Genomic DNA, 23,078 nt, shown 5'->3' on the forward strand with positions numbered 1-23,078 from the left:
ATAAAATAGTAGTTTTTCCACATACTGTTACATCACTCCCATATTTTCATGGCATTACACCTCTACATTGACGTTCCCTGATAGAAGTTATACACTTAATAACTACTCTTTAAAGTAGAATACTGTACAGTTAATTATCATTACATAGGCAAGGCCCTGAGAATACACCAGACAGTTTCCTCCTTCACAAAATAAAGAATCCTTCCATTAAAATAAACTGCCTTTACTTTTAAATCATAATCCATTTGATTTTCATTCATTTTCACTTTCAGTCAGTGATTTACTTGTCTGTTTTACTCAAGCTTTTGGCATGTCTTGTAACGGCCCCAAAAAAGTAGGGTAGGAGGGGAAGTTCCTCTAGGGTAAATAATAGGGTAGAGTTTGGACCTGCCTCACTCCTATGGGTAGGTCCTGGTGTTGTTGTTTTTTCCTGGTCATTAGGGCATACCGTAGCAAATTATTTTAACAGTTAATACATTTGCAGTTCTTACTGGACAACTTCGGGTTGTCCATTTGTTTCAATCCATTTTCCTTTATTTGGTGTCAAATGAATACAACCCAGGCCTACATATGGCTCCCAGCAGCTCTTCTGTGGTCCTCAGGAGTACTGTGTGTTGGAGATGGTCTTCCACAGCAGGGTCTTGAGGTTGTTGAGGACCAGCGAGTGGTGCACCTCCATCTGGCTAGCCAGGCCACTGAGCGTCACACAGGTACGGAGCTGCTTCTCCAGGTCTATGCGGAGGTCCTGGGGTGCCCCGGACACCAGATAGTCCTGTAGCATCACACACACCTTGGCCAGGTTGGGCTGGACCACCTCTGTGTTACATTGCTTCACCAGCCGATCGCAGGTGGCAGTGCAGTCACGCCCGAAGGTGCAGTCAGCATTGGTCTCGCAGCGACGTCCCCGCAGGAAACTGCGGACCGCCATCTCGGATGCCACGCTGCGCAGGTCTGCCATCTTGCAGTCATACCGGAAGTTGTACCCCACGTGGCGCGGGCTGGCATCACACATCAGGAAGCTGCCGTAGGCCCCGTGGAACACCTGTTGTAATTTCATTTACATTACATTTGAGTCATTTAGCAGACGCTCTTATCCAGAGCGACTTACAGTAGTGAATGCATACATTCCATTTCGTGCATTTTTTGTGCTGGCTCCCCGTGGGAATCAAACCCACAACCCTGGCGTTGCACACACCATGCTGGCGTTGCAAACACCATGCTCTACCAACTGAGCCACAGGGAAGGCATTGATGGGATACAGATGTGTAGTGTATAGATCATTATAAATCAGACATCTACACTTTCTATTCCCAATGATTATAAAATTGTCTGTCCTCTGTCTAAGCTTGATATGTTTTATGTATTCACAGAGCCGCAACCTGTGGCCAAAAGGTCATATTAGCATGGGCAGTACCATTGGGCTTCCACCATTTTAATGTAGCCAACTAGGGGGAAACTTCCAATTTCATTGGCTGATCCCTCCTGGTGACCCTTTTGGAGTCATGTTCAACCAGGTCATCAGGAGGGATCAGCCAATCGTGAAGAAAATTGACTACTTTAAAATGGAGATGGCCTCAATGGCGCTGCCCATGCTGTCACAGACGCTATAATGGCACAGATACAAAGATGAGTACTCTATCTCTATGGCTCCTCCCATAATCTTATCTTTACCTCCTCTATGAACTCCAGCAGGCCGATGGTGATGCGGGCCCTCCGGGGCCATGCCGGGGCCAGCCACTGGTTCAGGCTGGAGCTCAGGGCCTCCGGGACTAATGCCTGCAGGTAGCTGGGGACCTCCAACCTATAGAGGGAGCTGTCGATTGAATGTAATATTATTTCTGGGTAAAAAAAATACATACACGAACAAGATGTGCAATTAATCCCAGAGTATATAATTTGAAACCAATGAACACCAAATCAAACCACACATTCAAGACACAAATGTTTGCAGTGGCATTTCTTGAAAATTAGGACAAAACCAATTAAAATCAGCCAGTACAGTCATTCTTTAATTAAAACCCTTATTTCCAAAGTGATCATCACCTGTGGCCCACGCGCTCAGTCACGTACAGGTCCCCGCAAAAGCCCAGCAGCTTGAGGGTATGCTCTTTCTCCTGCAGGGCTACCATCAGAAGGAACTCGTTGATCTGGAGGAGAGCCCACACAGACTTGGCTTCCGCCAGGGACACCTTGCGGTCCTTGTTGACATCGGCCAGGGTGATGACACGACCCACCAAGGTGGTGAGAGACGGCTGCTCTCCCAGGTTAGACTGCAGGGAGGACAGAAAGAAGACGAAGTGAGGAACTGATATGTACAGGTGACCGCGATGTTCAAACCTTGCAAGCGAATGTTACAGTTCTTGTACACTTAAGCAACGGCGTAAATATCAGCCAGCTAAGACTAGAAGAACTGTTTAAATATACACTTCGTGGACAGATTATTAGGTACCCATCTACACTGAAATATAAATGCAACATGCAACAATTTCAAAGATTTACTGAGTTACAGTTCATATACGGAAATAAGTCAATTGAAAAAAAAATATTCGGCCCTAATATATCGATTTCACATGACTGGAAATACAGATATGTATCTGTTGGTCACAGGTCCGTTGGGATTTGGTATTAGGATCCCCATTATCCTGGGTTCCACATAAAACATGACATAATACAGAACATTATTAGTCAAGGACTGAAATGCAGTGCATTCGGAAAGTATTCAGACCCCTTGACCTTTTCCACATTTTGTTACAGCCTTATTTTAAAATGTATAAAAATGTGTTTTTTATCTCATCAACCTACACAAAATACCCCACAATGACAAAGCAAAAACAGGTTTTTAGGAATTTTTGCAAATGTATATAAAAAGAAAAACTGATATCACATTTATTCACAAGTATTCAGACCCTTTACTCAGTATTTTGCTGAAGCCCCTTTGGCAGCGATTATAGCCTCGATTCTTCTTGGGTATGACGCTACAAACTTGGCACATCTGTATTTGTGGAGTTTCTCCCATTCTTCTCTGCAGATCTTCTCAAGCTCTGTCCGGTTTGATGGGGAGCGTTGCTGCACAGCTATTTTCAGGTCTCTCCAGAGATGTTTGGTTAGGTTCAAGTCCGGGCTTTGGCTGGGCCACTCAAGGACATTCAGAGACTTGTCCCGAAGCCACTCCTGCATTGTCTTGGCTGTGTGCTTAGGGTCGTTGTCCTGTCCCCCGTCTGAGTCTCTGAGTGCTCTAGAGAAATGTTTCATCAAGGATCTCACTGCCCTTTTTCCGTTCATATTTCCCTGGTCTCCCAGTCCCTGCTGCTGCAAAACATCCTCACAGCATGATACTACCACCCCCATACTTCATCGTAGGGATGGTGCCAAGTTTCCTCCAGATGTGATGCTTGGCATTCAGGCAAAATAATTCAGTCTTGATTTCATCAGACCAGAGAATCTAGTTTCTCATGGTCTGAGAGAGTCTTTAGTAAAAAGCACAACAGTCCGCTTGGAGTTTGCCAAAAGGCACCTTTTGGCAAACTCCAAGCGGACTGTTGTGCTTTTTACTAAAGACTGGCTTCCGTCTGGCCACTCTATCATAAAGGCCTGATTGGTGGAGTGCTGCAGAGGTGGTTGTCCTTCTGGAAGGTTCTCCCATCTCCACAGAGAAACTCTGTTGCTCTGTTAGAGTGACTATTTGGGTTCTTGGTGGTTCCAAACTTCTTTCATTTAAGAATGATGGAGGCCACTGTGTTCTTGGGGACCATTAATGCTGCAGAATTGTTTTGGTACCCTTCCCAGATCTGTGCCTGAACACAATCCTGTCTCATCGCTCTATGGACAATTCCTTCAACCTCATGGCTTGGTTTTTGTTCTGACATGCACTGTCAACTGTGGGCCCTTATATAGACAGGTGTGTGCCTTTCCAAATCATGTCCAATCAATTGAATTTACCACAGGTGGACTCCAATCAAGTTCTATAAACATCTCAAGGATGATCAATGGAAACAGGATGCATCTGAGCTCAATTTTGAGTCTTATAGCAAAGGGTCTGAATACATATGTAAATAAGCTATTTATGTTTTTATTTTTAATACATTTGCAAAAATAATTTAAAACCTGTTTTTGCTTTATCATTATGGGGTAATTTGATCCACTTTAGAATAATGCTGTAAAGCAACAAAATGTGGAAAAAGGGAAGGGGTCTGAACTTTCCGAATGCACTGTACATTTAAAACGTCACACACAGCCTACATATCAGTACATACACACAATATCTAGATATCATACATAGTACAGTGCAAATTAAACTACAAGATATATAAAAAACATTTATTTGCCGCACATTACCACACAGCTGGGCAGTAGTCCAGCTGCAAAATAAACTAGGGCCTGTAGGATCTGTCTGGTTGTCTGAGATGTCAAGAAGGCAGAGCAACAACCTATCATGGACAGACTTCTTCTCATTTTAGCAACCATTGAGTGTATGTCACAACTTCCGCCGAAGTTGGTCCCTCTCCTTGTTCGGGCGGCGTTCGGCGGTCGACGTCACCGGTCTTCTAGCCTTCGCCGATCCACTTTTCATTTTCCATTGGTTTTGTCTTGTCTTCCATTACACCTGGTTCCAATTCCATCAATTACATGTTGTGTATTTAACCCTCTGTTCCCCCCCATGTCCTTGTCCGTAATTGTTTCTTGTAGTGCTTGTGCACGGTATGATGGTTATTACCGGGTTTTGTTTAACCCATTTCATGTATTGTTCTGTTGACGGTGATTTATGTTTATTAAACGACACCGTTGTAAATCAGTTTACGCTCTCCTGCGCCTGACTTCTCTGCCACCAGTACGCGCCTCACTACAGTGTATATGTTTTGATCACGACAGCTTACTATCTAGGGTTACACCCAGCAGTTTTGTCTCCTTAACTTGCTCAATAGCCACATTATTCAATAATAGATCTAAACAAGGTTTAGAGTTGCGTGCGTGATTTGTACAAAAAATTATGCTTTTAGTTTGAGATATTTAGCACAGGCCTATTGCTAGTCACCCATTCTAAAACTGAAGCGTCTGAGTTATTTATTTTACTGCTGCAGCCGACATGTATACTGTTGAGTCATCAGCGTACATTGACACACAGGCTTTATTCAAGGTCAGTGGAAGGTCATTTGTAAAAACAGAAAACAATAATGGCCCTAGCCGGCTGCCCTACTGTAGCGTCCCTATAAGCTCACTGAAAGTCTGTCGTGAATTTGTTTTCTATAAGCTATAAAAACAGTCGCACACTCGTGTGTGTGTGTGTGTGTGTGTGTGTGTGTGTGTGTGTGTGTGTGTGTGTGTGTGTGTGTGTGTGTGTGTGTGTGTGTGTGTGTGTGTGTGTGTGTGTGTGTGTGTGTGTGTGTGTGTCTGTGTGTGTGTGTGTGTGTGTATATATATGTAGTTGAAGTCGGTAGTTTACATACACTTAGGTAGGAGTCATTAAAACTTTTCAACCACTCCACAAATTTCTTGTTAACAAACTATAGTTTTGGCAAGTCGGTTAGGACATCTGCTTTGTGCATGACACAAGTCATTTTTCCAACAATTATTTACAGACAGATTATTTCACTTATAATTCACTGTATCACAATTCCAGTGGGTCAGAAGTTTACATACCCTAAGTTGACCGTGCCTTTAAACAGCTTGGAAAATTCCAGAAAATTATGTCATGGCTACAGAAGCTTCTGATAGGCTAATTGACATAATTTGAGTCAATTGGAGGTGTACCTGTGGATGTATTTCATGGACTACCTTCTCAGTGCCTCCTTGCTTGACATCATGGGAAAATCAAAAGAAATCCGCCAAGACCTCAGAAAAAAAATTGTAGACCTCCACAAGTCTGGTTCATCCTTGGGAGCAATTTCCAACAACCTGAAGGTACCACGTTCATCTGTACAAACAATAGTACGCAAGTATAAACACCATGGGACCACGCAGCCATCATACCGCTCAGGAAGGAGACGTGTTCTGTGTCCTAGAAATGAATGTATTTTGGTGCAAAATGTGCAAATCAATCCCAGAACAACAGCAAAGGACCTTGTGATGATGCTGGAGGAAACAGGTACAAAAGTATCTATATCCACAGTAAAACGAGTCCTATATCGACATAACCTGAATGGGCTCTCTGCAAGGAAGAAGCCACTGCTCCAAAACCGCCATAAAAAGCCCAGACTACGGTTTGCAACTGCACATGGGGACAAAGATCGTACTTTTTGGAGAAATGTCCTCTGGCCTGATGAAATAAAAATAGAACTGTTTGGCCATAATGACCATTGTTATGTTTGGAGGAAAAAGGGGAGCCAAAGAACACCATCTCAACCGTGAAGCACGGGAGTGGCAGCATCATGTTGTGGGGGTGCTTTGCTGCAGGAGGGACTGGTGCTCTTCACAAAATAGATGACATCATGAGGAGGAAAATTATGTGGATATATTGAAGCAACATCTCAAGACATCAGTCAGGAAGTTAAAGCTTGGTCGCAAATGGGTCTTCCAAATGGACAATGACCCCAAGCACACTTCCAAAGTTGTGGCAAAATGGCTTAAGGACAACAAAGTCAAGGTATTGGAGTGGCCATCACAAAGCCCTGACCTCAATCCTATAGAAAATTTGTGGGCAGAACTGAAAAAGCATGTGCGATCAAGGAGGCCTACAAACCTGACTCAGTTACACCAGCTCTGTCATGAAGAATGGGCCAAAATTCTCCCAACTTATTGTGTGAAGCTTGTGGGAGGCTACCCGAAACGTTTGACCCAAGTTAAACAATTTAAAGGCAATGCTAGCAAATACTAATGAGTGTATGTAAACTTCTGACCCACTGGGAATGTGATGAAATAAATAAAAGCTGAAATAAATCAATCTACTATTATTCTGACATTTCACATACTTAAAATAAAGTGGTGATCCTAACTGACCTAAGACAGGGGATTTTTACTAGGAAAAAAAGTCAGGAATTGTGAAAAACTGAGTTTAAATGTATTTGGCTAAGGTGCATGTAAACTTCCAACTTCAACTGTACAGTATATAGGTTGTGTGACACTTTGTTTTTATAGCTTACAGTTTATTAACCGTTAATCAGCACCTCTACACTAAATAATATTCTCTGGGTGTGTGCCAGCTCATGCTTTTTCATTTGTTTTCTGTAAAATAAACTTTGTATTTGATAAAACACAATTTCTCCCCAAAGTTTGCTAAGCACTTGTAACAGGCTGATTGGTCAGCTGTTTGAACCATTAAAGGGTGCTCTGCTATTCTTGGGTAGCGGAATGACTTTTTCCTCCCTCCATGTTTGAGGGCACACACCTTCTTCCAGGCTTAAATTGAAGATGTGGCAAACAGGAGTCACAATGTACTCTGCTACCAACCTCAGCAATTTACCTTGGTGTAACTCAAAACTACAGTGCTTGTCTTTCATTATTTGGTCCATTATGCATGAATATGAAGGTTCAGTATTAAATACTTGTTGTTTGCATGTCATACCTAAGTTTGCTAATCTTGTCAACAAAAAAGTTATTAAAGTGGTTGGCAATAAAGGATTTTGTCATGAACAAGCCATCTGCCTCAATGAAGGATAGGTTTGCTTTTTTGGAAAAAATTTCATTCAAAGTACTTTATTATCTATCTTTGTTCCATAGTATAGTTTCTTCTTTTTGTTTAGTTTAGTTATGTGATTTCTCAATTTACTGTATGTTTACCAGTCTGCTTTGTTAGTCAGACTTTTCCCTTTGCCTCATCCCTCTCAGCCATACGGTTTTCAATTCATCATCTATCCATGGGGATTTCGCAGTTCTAACAGTCAGTTTCTTGACGGGCGCATGCCTATCAGTAACCGGAAGAAGCAGTTTCATAAATGCAGCAACCGAATGTTCCTCATTAGACACATTAGACCAACAAATATTTTTCACATCTTCGACATAGGAATTATTGTTCATACACAATTTTAGGTCCACTCTTTGGAATTAGTTTTTCTAGATATGGCTGCATGATCAAAAATATATGGACACCTGCTTGTCGAACATCTAATTCCAAAATCATGGGCATTAATATGGAGTTTGTCCCCCATTTGCTGCTATAACAGCCTCCACTCTTCTGGGAAGGCCTTCCACTAGATGTTGGAACATTGCTACGGGGGCTTGCTTCCATTCGGGGGCTTGCTTCCATTCAGCCACATGAGAATTAGTGAGGTCGGGCACTGATGTTGGGCGATTAGGCCTGGCTCGCAGTCGGCGTTCCAATTCATCCCAAAGGTGTTCGATGGGGTTGAGGTCAGGGCTCTGTGCAGGCTAGTCAAGTTCTTCCACACCGACCTCGACAAACTATTTCTGTATGGGCCTCACTTTGTGCATGAGTGCATTGTCATGCTGAAACAGGAAAGGGCCTTCCCCAAACTTTTGCCGCAAAGATGGAAGCACAGAATCCTCTAGAATGCCATTGTATGGTGTTGTGTTAAGATTTCCCTTCACTGGAACTAAGGGGCCTAGGCCGAACCATGAAAAACAGCCCCAGAAAATTATTCCACCTCCACCAAACTTTACAGTTGGCACTATGCATTGGGGCAGTTAGCGTTCTCCTGGCATCCACCAAATCCAGATTTGTCCGTCGGACTGCCAGATGGCGAAGCGTGATTCATCACTCCAGAGAACACATTTCCACTGCTCACCTTGCTTTCCTGGTTGGCTGGCAAGTTTCACCATCCAATTATTTCAGCTCTACAGGAGTGCAAATTTCACCATGGCACAGACTAGCCTAGGCAGCCGATATGTTAGGAACATAGGAATTATTAGAATGTGGCAAATATTAGTCAATTATTGCATGCTGGCTTTCGCAGAATACCCGAGACATGAAACAGATAGATGGGAGGGCATACAAATGTCAGCAATTTATTAATGCGCAATTTGCCTGAATGGATAATGGTAACACTTCAACCACTACATTTTTATTAGACACTGGGTTTTCTGAAAAAGTGTTTAGGTGTGAATTCATTACATCCAGCTGTTTTTAAATCGACTCAAGATAGTTCAATGGAAATGCAACCTAACAGGCAACTGTCACATCTATTTTCTATTCAAATGTTCTACAGGTCGAGAAAAGAAAAATCACTGGACAAGTTAATGGAAACATAGCTACTGTCTGGAGGAGCAAACCATTTTCATGAATGGGGTGGTGTACCTAATAAACTGGCCACTGAGTGTATATAATGCTATTTAAAGAAGAAAAAAAATAGACAAACTGAAACAGTTCACTTTTCAGTTCAGTTAGTCGTACACACCATAATAAAAACAAGACTGTGTGGAATGATTGAAATGTGCTAGATTTCTTCCATATAACTTATTCCCTTCCCCACTCTCAGCCCATCTCTATACGGCTGAGAGTGTAGCCATTGTACTGACAATGACGTGTAGGGTTATATTTGGCATGGGGCTTCAACCCCTAACCTCTCTCTGCCTCTCCCTCCCTCCCCCTACCGCCTCCTTCCATCACACACTCTATCCTCTATCTCTATCTCCCTCCTCTCTGATTGAGGGGTTGAGTTAAATTGCATTTCAAATGTGCCTGTACTGCCTGATATCACCAAAAAACACCAGTTCCCTATAGATGGTTAGCTGACAACGTCACGAAAACGATGTGCGCTTCCATGGGGCAGATGTCATCCTGTTGTGATTCTGGATGGCCAGATTGCTAGCAAGAATGACAAGAAACTGCCATGTGGGGAATCATAAGTGGCTCGTTATTGATACTATGTTTTGACTGATTTCATGTCAATGCTAATATGGTTCAAATTCACTAGCTAGCTAACCAACAACTGTAACGATTTAATTGAAAGACAAGTGCTCATTGTACAAATGTATTTAAGTTTTCAAAAAACATTGGAGACTAAATATAGCTTCTATCTTAGCCAACCCTGTCTGTTTTGCCCCATAGTAACGCACGCCTGGGTTGTGTTGCTAAACAACCAACATGTCTATTGTGGAAAGCTCTTCTATCTAATCTAACTGTGAGGACTGACAGGAAGTGAAATGGGCAACCAGACCTTGAGAAAGCTGAGTAACATCTCTCTGAACTCATCCATGGAGGTCCCGCGGGTGGGCTTGTCGAACAGGGTCATTTCCTGTCTCAGTACAGAGTCAGGAGCACCGTCCCCCTTCAGAGGCTCTTCCAGACCACACTTTATCACCACAGGCCTGTCCTTCCACAGACCACTGTACACCTAGAACCACAGGTAAATACACATTACATAGAGACAGAGTAAATAGAGTGTGTGTGCGTGGGTATTACCTGATGTGTGTGTATGTGTTACCTACTTGGTGTGTGGAGGAGGTGGACATGCATCGCTGCAGGGTCAGGCTCCTCTCCTCACACAGGGCCTTGCAGGACGACCCTGAGATAATGCCTCTCCTGTAGTGGTCACACTGAGACAGACAGGAAACAGAAAATACATCATCACATTATCAACAGGAAGAGGATCCAAGGATCCTACAATATAGCAGGTTATGAGAACTTACAAAGCAGATTAGGTGAAATAGGTAAAGGTTAGGAAACAGGTTAGCTAAAAAAAATACAGTTTTTGTCAAATTGTCAAAGGTGAATAATTGTATCTCTTCTAGCCATTACCATCTCTCCTTCATATGTACTATGGTCTAAATCCCAGGTGGAGATACCCACCTGCATGCAAACCATAGCTTTTTTTTATACTGTAGATAACAACGGTGAGGATTTTCCAGTTTCCACACAGATGTCAACTTATTTTCACCCCCTGTGAGATGGCTTACGTGTTCATACACATGTATCGGTTATATTTAGTCCACCCAGAGCTGGGCACCATTGTTGGCACCGTGTAACGATATACCCCAACCCCAAAAAATATCTGGAAAAGACTGTTTGCAGAAGCAGAAAGGAGAAGTAAAGTCATTGCATAAATTAGCATGTGTGGGTGTGAGATTATCTTGCTTAGGAAACATCCAGGCAAAACATCCAGGCAAAACATCCAGGCAAAACATACAGGCAAAACATCCAGGCAACACGCCAGCCTGTAGCTAAATCCACTGCTCCAGTAGCTAGTGCCACAGTAAGATGAGATCCACCCAAACAGTTTCACTCTTCCAAAACAAAATTGACAAATAAAGACTATAGGCTGTGACCTCCTTCTCCACAGTATAACAGTTGCTATGGTAATATGACTTCATTTTGGCCACTTTGGTTGCGAGCCAACCAATTAAAGGCCCAGTCGTCCTTAATGTCGTACTAATGTGCAAATTAGCCTAGGGGGACACACACACACAACAATGACAACACTCTTCGCTCATTCCTTCCTTCTCTCTTTTACACTCACTCCCTCTCTCTCTCACACACACACACACTCGCCGTCCATCTATCTCCTCTCTCCATGTTCCCCCTTTCCAGACACTGTTTTCCCTGTCTTGTATGTCCTGAGACAGACAGCCTGCCTCTCCCTCTCACAGCACAAGGAAGAGTAGGGCACGATAGTACTGCCTTATTCATCACAATTTCACTATACATAGATAAAGACACCAAAACAGGACCACCTCAGTCTGGCCATTCATCTTTACCCTTCCCCTCTCTCTCTTGATCCTTTACTCCTGAATATGTATGTGCTGACTGCTGAACAACAAACACTCCCACTTCAGAGTATATATGTAATATTTCACAGGGATCTCGCCCTTGCTGCTTATATTCAACCTGAAATGTAAAATATGTGACGAGGGAAATGACTGTGCTGACGTTGTTGATCTGGGAATGATTGGTTACAGTGGGGGAAAAAGTATTTGATCGCCTGCTGATTTTGTACGTTTGCCCACTTACAAAGAAATGATCAGTCTATAATTTTAATGGTAGGTTTATTTGAACAGTGAGAGATAGAATAACAACAAAAAAATCCAGAAAAACGCATGTCAAAAATGTTATAAAATGATTTGCATTTTAATGATGGAAATAAGTATTTGACCCCTCTGCAAAATATGACTTAGTACTTGGTGGCAAAACCCTTGTTGGCAATCACAGAGGTCAGACGTTTCTTGTAGTTGGCCACCAGGTTTGCACACATCTCAGGAGGGATTTTGTACCACTCCTCTTTGCAGATCTTCCCCAAGTCATTAAGGTTTCGAGGCTGACGTTTGGCAACTCGAACCTTCAGCTCCCTCCACAGATTTTCTATGGGATTAAGGTCTGGAGACTGGCTAGGCCACTCCAGGACCTTAATGTGCTTCTTCTTGAGCCACTCCTTTTTTGCCTTGGCCATGTGTTTTGGGTCATTGTCATGCTGGAATACCCATCCACGACCCATTTTCAATGCCCTGGCTGAGGGAAGGATGTTCTCACCCAAGATTTGACGGTACATGGCCCCGTCCATCGTCCCTTTGATGCGGTGAAGTTGTCCTGTCCCCTTAGCAGAAAAACACCCCCAAAGCATGTTTCCACCTCCATGTTTGACGGTGGAGATGGTTTTCTTGGGGTCATAGGCAGCATTCCTCCTCCTACAAACACGGTGAGTTGAGTTGATGCCAAAGAGCTCCATTTTGGTCTCATCTGACCACAACACTTTCACCAGTTGTCCTCTGAATCATTCAGATGTTCATTGGCAAACTTCAGACGGGCATGTATATGTATTCTTGAGCAGGGGGACCTTGCGGGCTGCAGGATTTCAGTCCTTCACGGCGTAGTGTGTTACCAATTGTTTTCTTGGTGACTATGGTCCTAGCTGCCTTGAGATCATTGACAAGATCCTCCCGTGTAGTTCTGGGCTGATTCCTCACCGTTCTCATGATCATTGCAACTCCACGAGGTGAGATCTTGCATGGAGCCCCAGGCCGAGGGATATTGACAGTTCTTTTGTGTTTCTTCCATTTGCGAATAATCGCACCAACTGTTGTCACCTTCTCACCAAGCTGCTTGGCGAGGGTCTTGTAGCCCATTCCAGCCTTGTGTAGGTCTACAATCTTGTCCCTGACATCCTTGGAGAGCTCTTTGGTCTTGGCCATGGTGGAGAGTTTGGAATCTGATTGATTGATTGCTTCTGTGGACAGGTGTCTTTTTTACAGGTAACAAGCTGCGGTTAGGAGCACTCCCTTTAAGAGTGTGCTCCTAATCTCAGCTCGTTACCTGTATAAAAGACACCTGGGAGCCAGAAATCTTTCTGATTGAGAGGGGGTCAAATACTTATTTGCCTCATTAAAATGCAAATCAATTTATAAGATTTTTGACATGCCTTTTTTTCTGGATATTTTTGTTGTTATTCTGTCTCTCACTGTTCAAATAAACCTACCATTAAAATTATAGACTGATCCTTTCTTTATCAGTGGGCAAACGTACAAAATCAGCAGGGGATCAAATACTTTTTTCCCCCACTGTACTTCTCATCACTGTTTATCACAATGCTTAAGGAAACTAGAGTAGAGTCACTTCTCCTGTGGCCTGGTTATCATTAAATGGTACCCTATTCCCTATTCAGTGCACAACTTTTGGACAGAGCCTGAGGAAATAAGATGCCATTTTGGATGCAGAAACTCTGTTACATCACTGATTTCTCATCCAGTGTTACTCTTATCAGGTATTCTGTTAATTACTTTTTCCTGGTCCAAATTTGCTACTGTATTATAAGAGAAACCATCCTGCACTCAGCAGTCACTGACACAAAATACAGATTACCCTTTTTCTCATTCACTCTTTCCATCTGTCCATTTCCAGACCTTAGTGTTCTATCTTCCACCCACAGCTTGCCCACACCTGCCCCCTCCCTCCCAGTCCCTTTATATTTCCTTCCAATCCCTTACTCCCACGCTCTCTCTTTCTCCTTCCTTCGTAGGAGGTGTCAGGGTGTTCACACGGTTTCATACTTACGATGACCATGTGGCAGACGTGTCCTCGGCAGAGCTCTGAGTAGGAGGAATACTGCATGTAGAGGACCCAGCTGGCTACCAGGATCCCCAGCCAGGCCAGCAGCAGGTACTTCACCTTTAACGCCGGGAGACGACTCTACACAGGACAGGAGAAGATTACACATTGACCAAAGTCCACAGTCCTACAGAAATGTGTCTTCTGCTTTATCCCAAACAAGACACACATACTGAGGAAGAGAGGGGTTTTAGACCAGAAAGACACTGAGAAATCTAAGCAATCATTATAATATGGTCTTGTAGAAGACATTTTTATCCAAGGCGAAATACAGAACTATCAGCATGGCCATTGCGGGGAAGAAACACACAACCCTGATTTGGCCAGCAGCATGCTCTAACTCAATGACCCATTGGAACCTCTATTTATGTAAGGACAGACGCTGGAAGATGAGAAGCAAGTACAGGGAGTGAACATTTAATAAATAACTAACATGAAACAAACAAGGACAGCGTCTGAACAGGGGAAACAACAACAATAATGCTGACATGGAGATCAAACCGAGGAACAGACAGATATAGGAGGGAAAAATCAACAAAGTAATGGATTCCAGGTGAGTCCAAAGAAGCGCAGGTGCGCGTAACGATGGTGACAGGTGTGCGTAATGATGGGCAGCCTGGCGCCCTCAAGCGCCAGGCAGGAGGAGCGGGAGCAGGTGTGACAGTACCCCACCCCCTCTAGGGGCGCCACCCAGCATCCCACCTGGGTGAGTCTGACGGGCCGGCCAAGACATGGGAGCCGGCTGAGGCATGGAAGCCTGACGAGTTGGCTGAGGCGGGGGAGCCTGACGAGCCGGATGAGGCGTGGGAGCCTGACGATCCTGCTGAGGCGTGGGATCCTGACGAGCCGGCTGAGGCGTGCTTGGGAGCCTGACGAGCCGGCTGAGGCGTGTGTGGGACCCTGACGGCTCGTCCGTGGGAGCCGGACGAGCCGGCTGAGGCGTGCATGAAAGCCTGATGATCCTGCTGAGACGTGGGAGCCTGACGAGACAGGTGAAGGGCGGGAGCCTGACAAGCCGGCTGAGGGGCGGGAGCCTGACGAGCCGGCTGAGGGGCGGGAGCCGGATGAGCCAGCTGAGGGGCAGGAGCCTGACGAGTCGGCTGAGGCGTGGGGCAGGAGCCTGACGAGTCAGCTGAGGCAGGAGCCTGCCGAGCCAACCGAGGCAAGAAAACCTCTCGAGCCATCTAAGGCCTGGAAGTCTGATGAGCCAGCTAAGGCATCCCCGGTTCCGTCGGCAACGGCACTCGGACCCGAGGTCACCAATCAAAACAAAAAAAACAAAAAAGAAACTCCCTGATGCTTCCAATATGGGTGTCAGCATTCTGTAAAGACAGACGCTGGGAGACGAGAAGCAAGTACAGGGAGTGGATATTTAATAAATATCTGACATGAAACAAACAAGTACAGCGTCTGAACAGGGGAAACATAACAACAATAATGCTGACACAGGGATCAAACCGAGGAACAGACAGATATAGGAGGGGCAATCAACAAAGTAATGGAGTCCAGGTGAGTCCAGAGAAGCGCAGATGTGCGTAACAATGGTGACAGGTGTGCGTAATGATCGGCAGCCTGGCGCCCTCCAGTGCCAGCGAGGGGGAGTGAGAGCAGGTTTGACACTTTACTGTTGGCTGTTGTGCCATATCAGAGAGGGGCATCTACAAAGTAAAATTTTTAACAGATGCCCTCTTGTTGAACTGTCTAATGTGCAAAGAAATATGCAGTCTTGCCATTCCTGGCACCTTTCTTTTACTCCTCAAACGTTCATCGAGTATAAGGTTTGGTTGTCACAAAATGGCAACCTGGTCTCAGAGCATTTTGTATTATGCTCTACGCAAACCTGAGAAACTCAATTTAGTATGTTATGTTAAGTTTCGTATGGCATGTATTAATTTGTGGATGTCCATCACCCATTTCATATGATATATTACGAATTACAATTTGTATTATATGTTACGAATTTGAAAAACGTACAATATTTTATGAATTTGAAAAATGTACAATTTGTTACAAATTTGCAAAATGTAAGATATGTTACAAATTCTAGCTAGGTGGCTAACGTTACCCAGGGGTTAGGGTTAAGTTTAGGAGTTAGATAAAAGGGTTAAGGTTAGGGGAAGGGTAAGATAAAAGGGTTAAGTAACCATCTGTCTTATGTAACCATACCAAACATAATATATCATACTAAATGGAGCGTCTAGGATTTATACTGAACAAAAATACAAACGCAACATGCAACAATTTAAAAGATTTTACTGAGTTACAGTTCATATAAGGAAATCAGTCAATTTAAATTAATTAATTAGGCCCAGATATGCATCTGTTGTTCACAGATAGCTTTAAAAAACAGTATGGGCATGGATCAGAATACCAGTCAGTATCTGGTGTGATCACCATTTGCCTCATGCAGCGCGACACACCTCCTTCGCATAGAGTTGATCAGTCTGTTGATTCTGGCCTGTGGAATGTTGTCCTACTCCTCTTCAATGACTGTGCGAAGTTGCTAGATATTGGCAGGAAATAGAACACGCTGTCTGTCATACATGTCGATCCAGAGCATGCCAAACCTGCTGAATGGGTGACATGTCTTGTGAGTATGCAGGCCATGGAAGAACTGGGACATTTTCAGCTTCCAAGAAGAGTGTACATACAGATCCTTGCAACATTGGGCCGTGCATTATTATACTGAAACATGAGGTGATGGCAGCCGATGAATGGCAAGACAATGGGCCTCAGGATCTTGTCATGGTATCTCTGTGCATTCAAATTGCCATCAATAAAATGCAATTGTGTTCGTTGTCTGTAGCTTATGCCTACCTATACCATAACCCCACCGCCACCATGGGGAACTCTGTACACAACATTGACGTCAGCAAACTGCTAACCCACACAATGCCATACACACGGTCTGCGGTTGTGAGGCCGGTTGAACGTTCTGCCAAATTTTCTAAAATGATGTTGAAGGCGGACTATGGTATAGAAATGAACATGCAATTCTCTGGCAACAGCTCTGGTCGACATTCCTGCAGTCAGCATGCCAATTGCACGCTACCTCAAAACTTGAGACACCTGTGGCATTGTGTTGTGTGACAAAACTGCACATTTTTCCCAGCACAAGGTGTAACGGTCATGCTGTTTAATCAGCTTCTTGATATGCCACACCTGTCAGGTGGATGGATGCTCTTGGCAAAGGAGAAATGCTCACTAACAGGGATGTAAACACATTTGTGCACAAACGTTGAGAAAAATAAGCTTTTTGTGCATATGGAACATTTCTGGGATCTTTCATTTCAGCTTATGAAACATGGGACCAACACTTTACATGTTTATATTTTGTTCAGTGTACGTATAGAATAATATGCAATGCTCTGAGACCAGGTTGCAAATGAATATGAATAATCCCTTTTAATACATAAGTACGTGCAGAACCCATACTCTGGGGGTAATATATTGTCTCGATTTCATGCAACTTGCCAAGCCATTATTCAGTTTCAGGGCCTTCACTACAGCCAAAACTGAAAGGCTTGTGTTTTCAAGAAATGAATACCACGGATGTATATCACTCAGATCTTTCTAACATTGATATTCAATAGCACCCCAGTGTCCACAAGGCAAATAGCCTGGTGTCAACTTTGTGCAGACAAAATAAAATCAATACAATGGTTTATTGTGTTATTACCTAATTAGAGGTCTATGGTTTAGCAATTTATTGACAAATAGAGAGAGAGAATACTCTTATTTGTAACGATCTGATGGCATATAGGGCACAAAAACGCAGCCAAATCTCAGCTAGTGGTCCCACCTGCAGCCCCTTCGACATAGGGCAAAACAGCACCAGGTGCACGAGCCTCCGTAAACCTCTGGGCATCATAAGCGATTCCGTTAGTAGAACGCGCTCGGGCTGGAACGGCAAATCACTGAACCGTATTCCCGTCGAGTCACATCCATGGGACCAGCATCTCCAGTCTGAGCACACTAAACTGACGTCACCTGTTCACCCTTATGGCATTCAGTATTGTGCGCATTTATCGTTCGAGATTTGCATGTGGAGCAAAGATCCTTTATGAAAATAAAAGACAAAATCTAAACAGTCCAGGTCAGCGAGAAAGTGGGCATCGTTTCATAATCCAATTTTAAACACAAACAACGGCATTCGTTTTGCAGAGAATCATAGCCTATCCTAAGCTTTCAGCCGTCCTTGGGGAAAAATACAAAGTGTAGCTATAATCCCTTTACAACATGCACACTGACATTCTGAGCACGTTTTCAGTTGCCTAGGCGCCATCGGTTAGGCTATTAATGTTGACTGAAAAATCCTGTCCGACTCCTCCGTTTAAAAAAATACATTATTGATTACGCTACTATTCTACCCCTTCTAACTCTACGAACGAACTCTCGTAACAGCAAGAGCCAATTTATGCCTGACCAAATTTTTTTGTCGGAGCCACTAAATGGATGGTGTGACGCAATCACGGAGCATCCGGAGGAGGAACGCAGATGCCAAATTGAGCTCTGTACCACATCGCCGTACGCCTCTCAAATGTTGTAACAATGGGGAGGACTCCGTATTTGCTCCGCATTGACATGATTGGTTGACGGTAGGTGAGGGCGGGAGGTCCTGTATAAACAGAAACTCACTTCCTTGACAACTTCCTTCACAACAGCGCTGCTCAGCGCTGCCCTGACCTGACCTCTGCGGAGGCCATATCACCACAAATGCTTCACGGCCTGTTGGCATGTGGACTAATATGTTGTTGAATTGTGTTCTTACACTGGTACAGTCATGCCCTATGAGAGATGTATGACTGCGCATGTGCGAAAATAAATAAAGTGCATTTTCCCCGTTCTGGTTGAAACACCAATGATGAACATGTGTGTTTATTCCTCCGTTAAGTAAACCGGTATTCCTGTCCTGAAGATGTCAGCACCAACACGGCCAATGCAGACTCCTGATTGACCATGTAGCGCCTTTAACAGCCAGTTTTGCAGTGACTCATGAGAGTGCTATTTTAAAAGGGCAAGTTGCAGGTCTCAAGCCACCAGTATTCTGCCAGCAGGACAAATGACAATGTCATGTTCGTATAGTAATAAGGAAACCTTTAAAATAAAAGCCCGTATTTCAAAACATTGAAATGTGGATAACTCATTCAAAAGATATTGCATTTTTATCAATTGCCACTTGTATTGTGCCAACAAGAAAAGGCAATAAGTAATTTAAGAGAAAAAATACATATGTTTTTAGAAACTTGTTCTACCTGTCTCAGCTAAAGTGGTGTGGAAAATACTCAGTAGGGTCTCTACTAACCTAATATTTGTAGTTTTGGAGGTGGACTGTGTAGTACATATCCAGCAGCACTTCATTCTCCACCCCCTCCAAAACTCCACCCCCTTCATTCTCCACCCTCCATAGCCCCCAATGCAATACACTGTAATAGACTATACATTGGAAACATCACTGATACATCACTTGGGCCAAGCTTCCTGCCATCCAGGACCTCTATATCAAGCGGTTTCAGAGGAAGGCCCTAAAAATTGTCAGACTCCAGCCACCGTGGTCATAGACTGTTCTCTCTGCTACCGCACGGCAAGAGGTACCGGAACGCCAAGTCGAGGTCCAAAAGGCTTCTTAACAGCTTCTACCCCCAAGCCATAAGACTCCTGAACAGCTAATCAAAGGGCTACCCAGACCCCTCTTTTACGCTGCTGCTACTCTTTGTTTATAATCTATGCATAGTCACTTCAACTCTACCTACATGGACATATTACCTCGACTAACTGGTGCCCCCGCACACTGACTCTGTACTGGTACCCCCTGTATATAGCCTGACTTGTTATTTACTGCTGCTGTTTAATTATTTGTTACTTTTATTTTTTTTAAATTACCGAACACTTAAAAAAAAAAGGTCTTAACTTCTTAAAGCATTGTTGGTTAAGAGCTTGTAAGCCAGCATTTCACTGTAAGGTTGTATTTGGCGCATGTGACAAATACAATTTGCTTTGATTTGTGTTGTACTGCTGAATGAAACTGTGAAGATATGCACTCAGACCAGCCTTTGTGATTGAACTTACGTTAATTACATTACTTTAGTTGGCTGCTTTGACCAAAACGTGAATGTCATAACCTATTCTACGAGCCTATTGTTTGTGTATTATCTTTATTCATTGCTCACTTGTTTTTTAACAATGTCAGGTACAGGCCGGGATGACTGGGACCTTCAGCAAGTAAAAGACAGGGGGTAAGAAGTAATTTGAACATCACAGATATAAATTGCCACTGTGCCCATGATAAATTTAACTACATTACTTTAGTTGTCTGATATGAGCAAAACTTGTATGTAATATAACCTATTCTGGGAGCCCAGTGTGTGTGTATGAACTATGTGGAATATCTTTGGACCATTGGCTTCCCTGAAAACATGTACTGATAGGAGGAGCCTCAGAGGTCGAGTCTCAGAGGTCGTCATTGCCTCTTCAATGGTAAGGTCCCTTGCCCCATAAGGACACTTGACCTCCACCACTGCTGTGGTGCCCACAAAACCATCTGGTGAGGCACCAAGGATCCCAGACCCCGTGACTCAAAGCCCTGACTCCTGCACATCCATCCTTGTAGCCATTTTGAATGCCTTGATGCCCTTCGCTTTGCTATCTGTGCCCCAATTTACAGACAACAACCCCTGTGATCTGAGGACCCTTTTTTAGCAGTGACATAGTAAAACGCTTGGCCCTAACCCCTGCTCCATAATCGCTGGCCCTTAGCCACTGAAGATCCTCCTCTGTGGGCTCTTGGGACAGAAGGTTGTATGTAGTCTTCGGCCGGGTACAGGTCCTCCACTGACTGCACCTGGTTGGGCATGGCAGGCTTCCTACACTCATGTTCCACATCCGTGCGGCCGATATTGTGAACCACCAAAATAGGCTGGGCGATCCGGCCGGCGACGGTGAAACTCCTGCAGCAGTTCAGGATCCAAAACATCTGCAACCGGAACCCAGCACCTCTCCTCCGGCCCGTACCCCTCCCACTCCACGAGGTACTGAAGGCCCCCCACCCGACGCCTCGAATCCAGGATGGAATGAACGAAGTACCCTTCCTGCAGGCTCATCCTGACATGACCCTCCAGTATGACAATGACACCAGCCATACTGCTTGTTCTGGTGCAGCAGCGCGCCGACACCGGCCTCGAGGACGACCCGGAGGACGAGGCACAGAACAATGTATGCCGGGGCCCCCTCGACGTCCAAAGGGGGCGGAGTGACCTCCCGCACCTCAGATTCCTGGAGCGGACCAGCCACCACCGGCCTAAGGAGAGACACATGGAACGAGGGGTTAATACGATAATCAGAGGGAAGCTGTAATCTATAACATACCTCGTTCACCCTCCTCAGGACTTTAATGGCCCCACAAACCGCAGACCCAGCTTCCGGCAGGGCAGGCGGAGGGGCAGGTTATGGGTCGAGAGCCAGACCCGGTCCCCCGGTGTGAACACTGGGGTCTCACTGCGGTGACGGTCCTCGCTGGAGATGGACACGGGTGGCCTCCCATGTCTCCTCCGCGCGCCTAAACCAGTCGTCCACGGCAGGAGTCTCGGTCTGAGCCTGATGCCATGGTGCCAGAACCGGCTGGTACCCCAATACGCACTGAAAGGGGGAGAGGTTAGTGGAGGAGTGGCGAAGCGAGTTCTGTGCCATTTCGGCCCAGGGCACAAACGCTGCCCACTCCCCCAGCCGGTCCTGGCAATAGGACCACAGAAACCTGCCCACATCCTGGTTAACTCTCTCTACCTGCCCGTTAATCTCGGGGTGAAAACCTGAGGTAAGGCTAATCGAGACCCCCAGACGTTCCATGAACGCCTTCCAAACTCTTGACGTGAACTGTGGACCCCGATCTGACACAATATCCTCAGGCACCCCGTAGTGCCGGAAGAGGTGTGTAAACAGGGCCTCCGCAGTCTGTAGGGCCGTAGGGAGACCAGGCAGAGGGAGGAGAAGACAGGACTTAGAAAAACGATCCACAACGACCAGGATCGTAGTATTTCCCTGTGAGGGAGGAAGATCCGTTAGGAAATCCACTGACAGATGTGACCAAGGTCGTTGTGGAACAGGTAAGGGATGTAACTTCCCTCTGGGCAGGTGTCTCAGAGCCTTACACTGGCCACACACCGAGCAGGAGGAGACATAAACCCTCACATCCTTAGCCAAAGTGGGCCACCAGTACTTCCCCATCAGACAGCGCACCGTCCAACCAATCCCCGGATGACCAGAGGAGGGAGACGTGTGGGCCGAAGAGATCAACTGGTCATGGACAGCAGACGGAACGTACACACGCCCAACGGGACACTGGAGGGGAGCAGGTTCTGTACGCAACGCCTGCTCAATGTCCGCATCCAGATCCCACACAACCGGCGCTACCAGGCAGGAGGCCGAGAGTATGGGAGTCTGATCCATGAGCCGCTCCTCTGTGTCATACAGCTGGGACAGTGCGTCTGCCTTCTTATTCTGGGAACCTGGTCTGTAGGATAGGGTAAACATAAAATGGGTAAAGAACATGGCCCACCTTGCCTGACGAGGATTCAGTCTCCTCGCTTCCCGGATGTACTCCAGGTTGCGGTGGTCAGTCCAGATGAGAAAAGTTTGTTTAGCCCCCTCAAGCCAATGTCTCCACGCTTTCAAGGCTTTAACCACAGCCAACAACTCCCGGTCCCCCACATCATAGTTACGCTCCACTGGGCTGAGCATCTTAGAGAAGAAAGCACAGGGGCGGAGTTTCGGTGGCGTGCCCGAGCGCTGTGAGAGCACGGCTCCTATCCCAGCCTCGGACGCGTCCACCTCCACTATGAATGCCAAAGGGGGATCCGGGTGGGCCAGCACTGGAGCCGAAGTAAACAGAGCTCTTAGTTGCCCAAAAGCCCTGTCCGCTTCAGCCGGCCACCGCAACCTTACAGGACCCCCCTTCAGCAGCGAGGTAATGGGTGCAGCAACCTGGCCAAAACCCCGGATAAATCTCCGGTAGTAATTGGCAAACCCTAAAAATCGCTGCACCTCCTTTACCGTGGTGGGAGTCGGCCAATTGCGCACGGCTGCAATGTGGTCACTCTCCATCTCCACCCCTGATGTGGAAATGCAATTCCCTAGGAAGGAGACAGCCTGCTGAAAG

At 45.2% G+C, this 23,078-nt stretch overlaps 1 protein-coding gene across 1 annotated transcript; it reads right to left on the reverse strand.

Moving 5' to 3' along the window:
- Positions 1-207: 207 nt before the first annotated feature.
- Positions 208-18,454, reverse strand: LOC106568855 (divergent protein kinase domain 1B). The gene is made up of 7 exons (XM_014139593.3): positions 17,730-18,454; positions 13,874-14,008; positions 10,321-10,428; positions 10,050-10,226; positions 2,044-2,270; positions 1,672-1,813; positions 208-1,042 (listed from the first exon to the last, which is right to left on the reverse strand). The coding sequence occupies exons 1-7, from the start codon at positions 17,796-17,798 to the stop codon at positions 599-601; spliced, it is 1,302 nt and encodes a 433-aa protein (XP_013995068.1). The 5' UTR covers positions 17,799-18,454; the 3' UTR covers positions 208-598.
- Between the last annotated feature and the right edge of the window lie 4,624 nt (positions 18,455-23,078).

This window comes from Salmo salar, chromosome 01, assembly GCF_965601325.2.
Source record: "Salmo salar chromosome 01, fSalSal1, whole genome shotgun sequence".
In the NCBI taxonomy this organism is placed as follows: Eukaryota; Metazoa; Chordata; class Actinopteri; order Salmoniformes; family Salmonidae; genus Salmo; species Salmo salar.

What these genes read in the sequence shown, in the direction of transcription:
- LOC106568855 (XM_014139593.3), bottom strand. Translation starts at nt 17,798, where the DNA reads ATGATGCCCAGAGGTTTACGGAGGCTCGTGCACCTGGTGCTGTTTTGC. An exon ending in ACGTCTGCCACATGGTCATC is followed by an intron (nt 10,429 to 13,873) that starts GTAAGTATGAAA and finishes TGTCTGTCTCAG; the next exon opens with TGTGACCACTACAGGAGAGG. An exon ending in TGTTACTCAGCTTTCTCAAG is followed by an intron (nt 2,271 to 10,049) that starts GTCTGGTTGCCC and finishes TCCTCCCTGCAG; the next exon opens with TCTAACCTGGGAGAGCAGCC.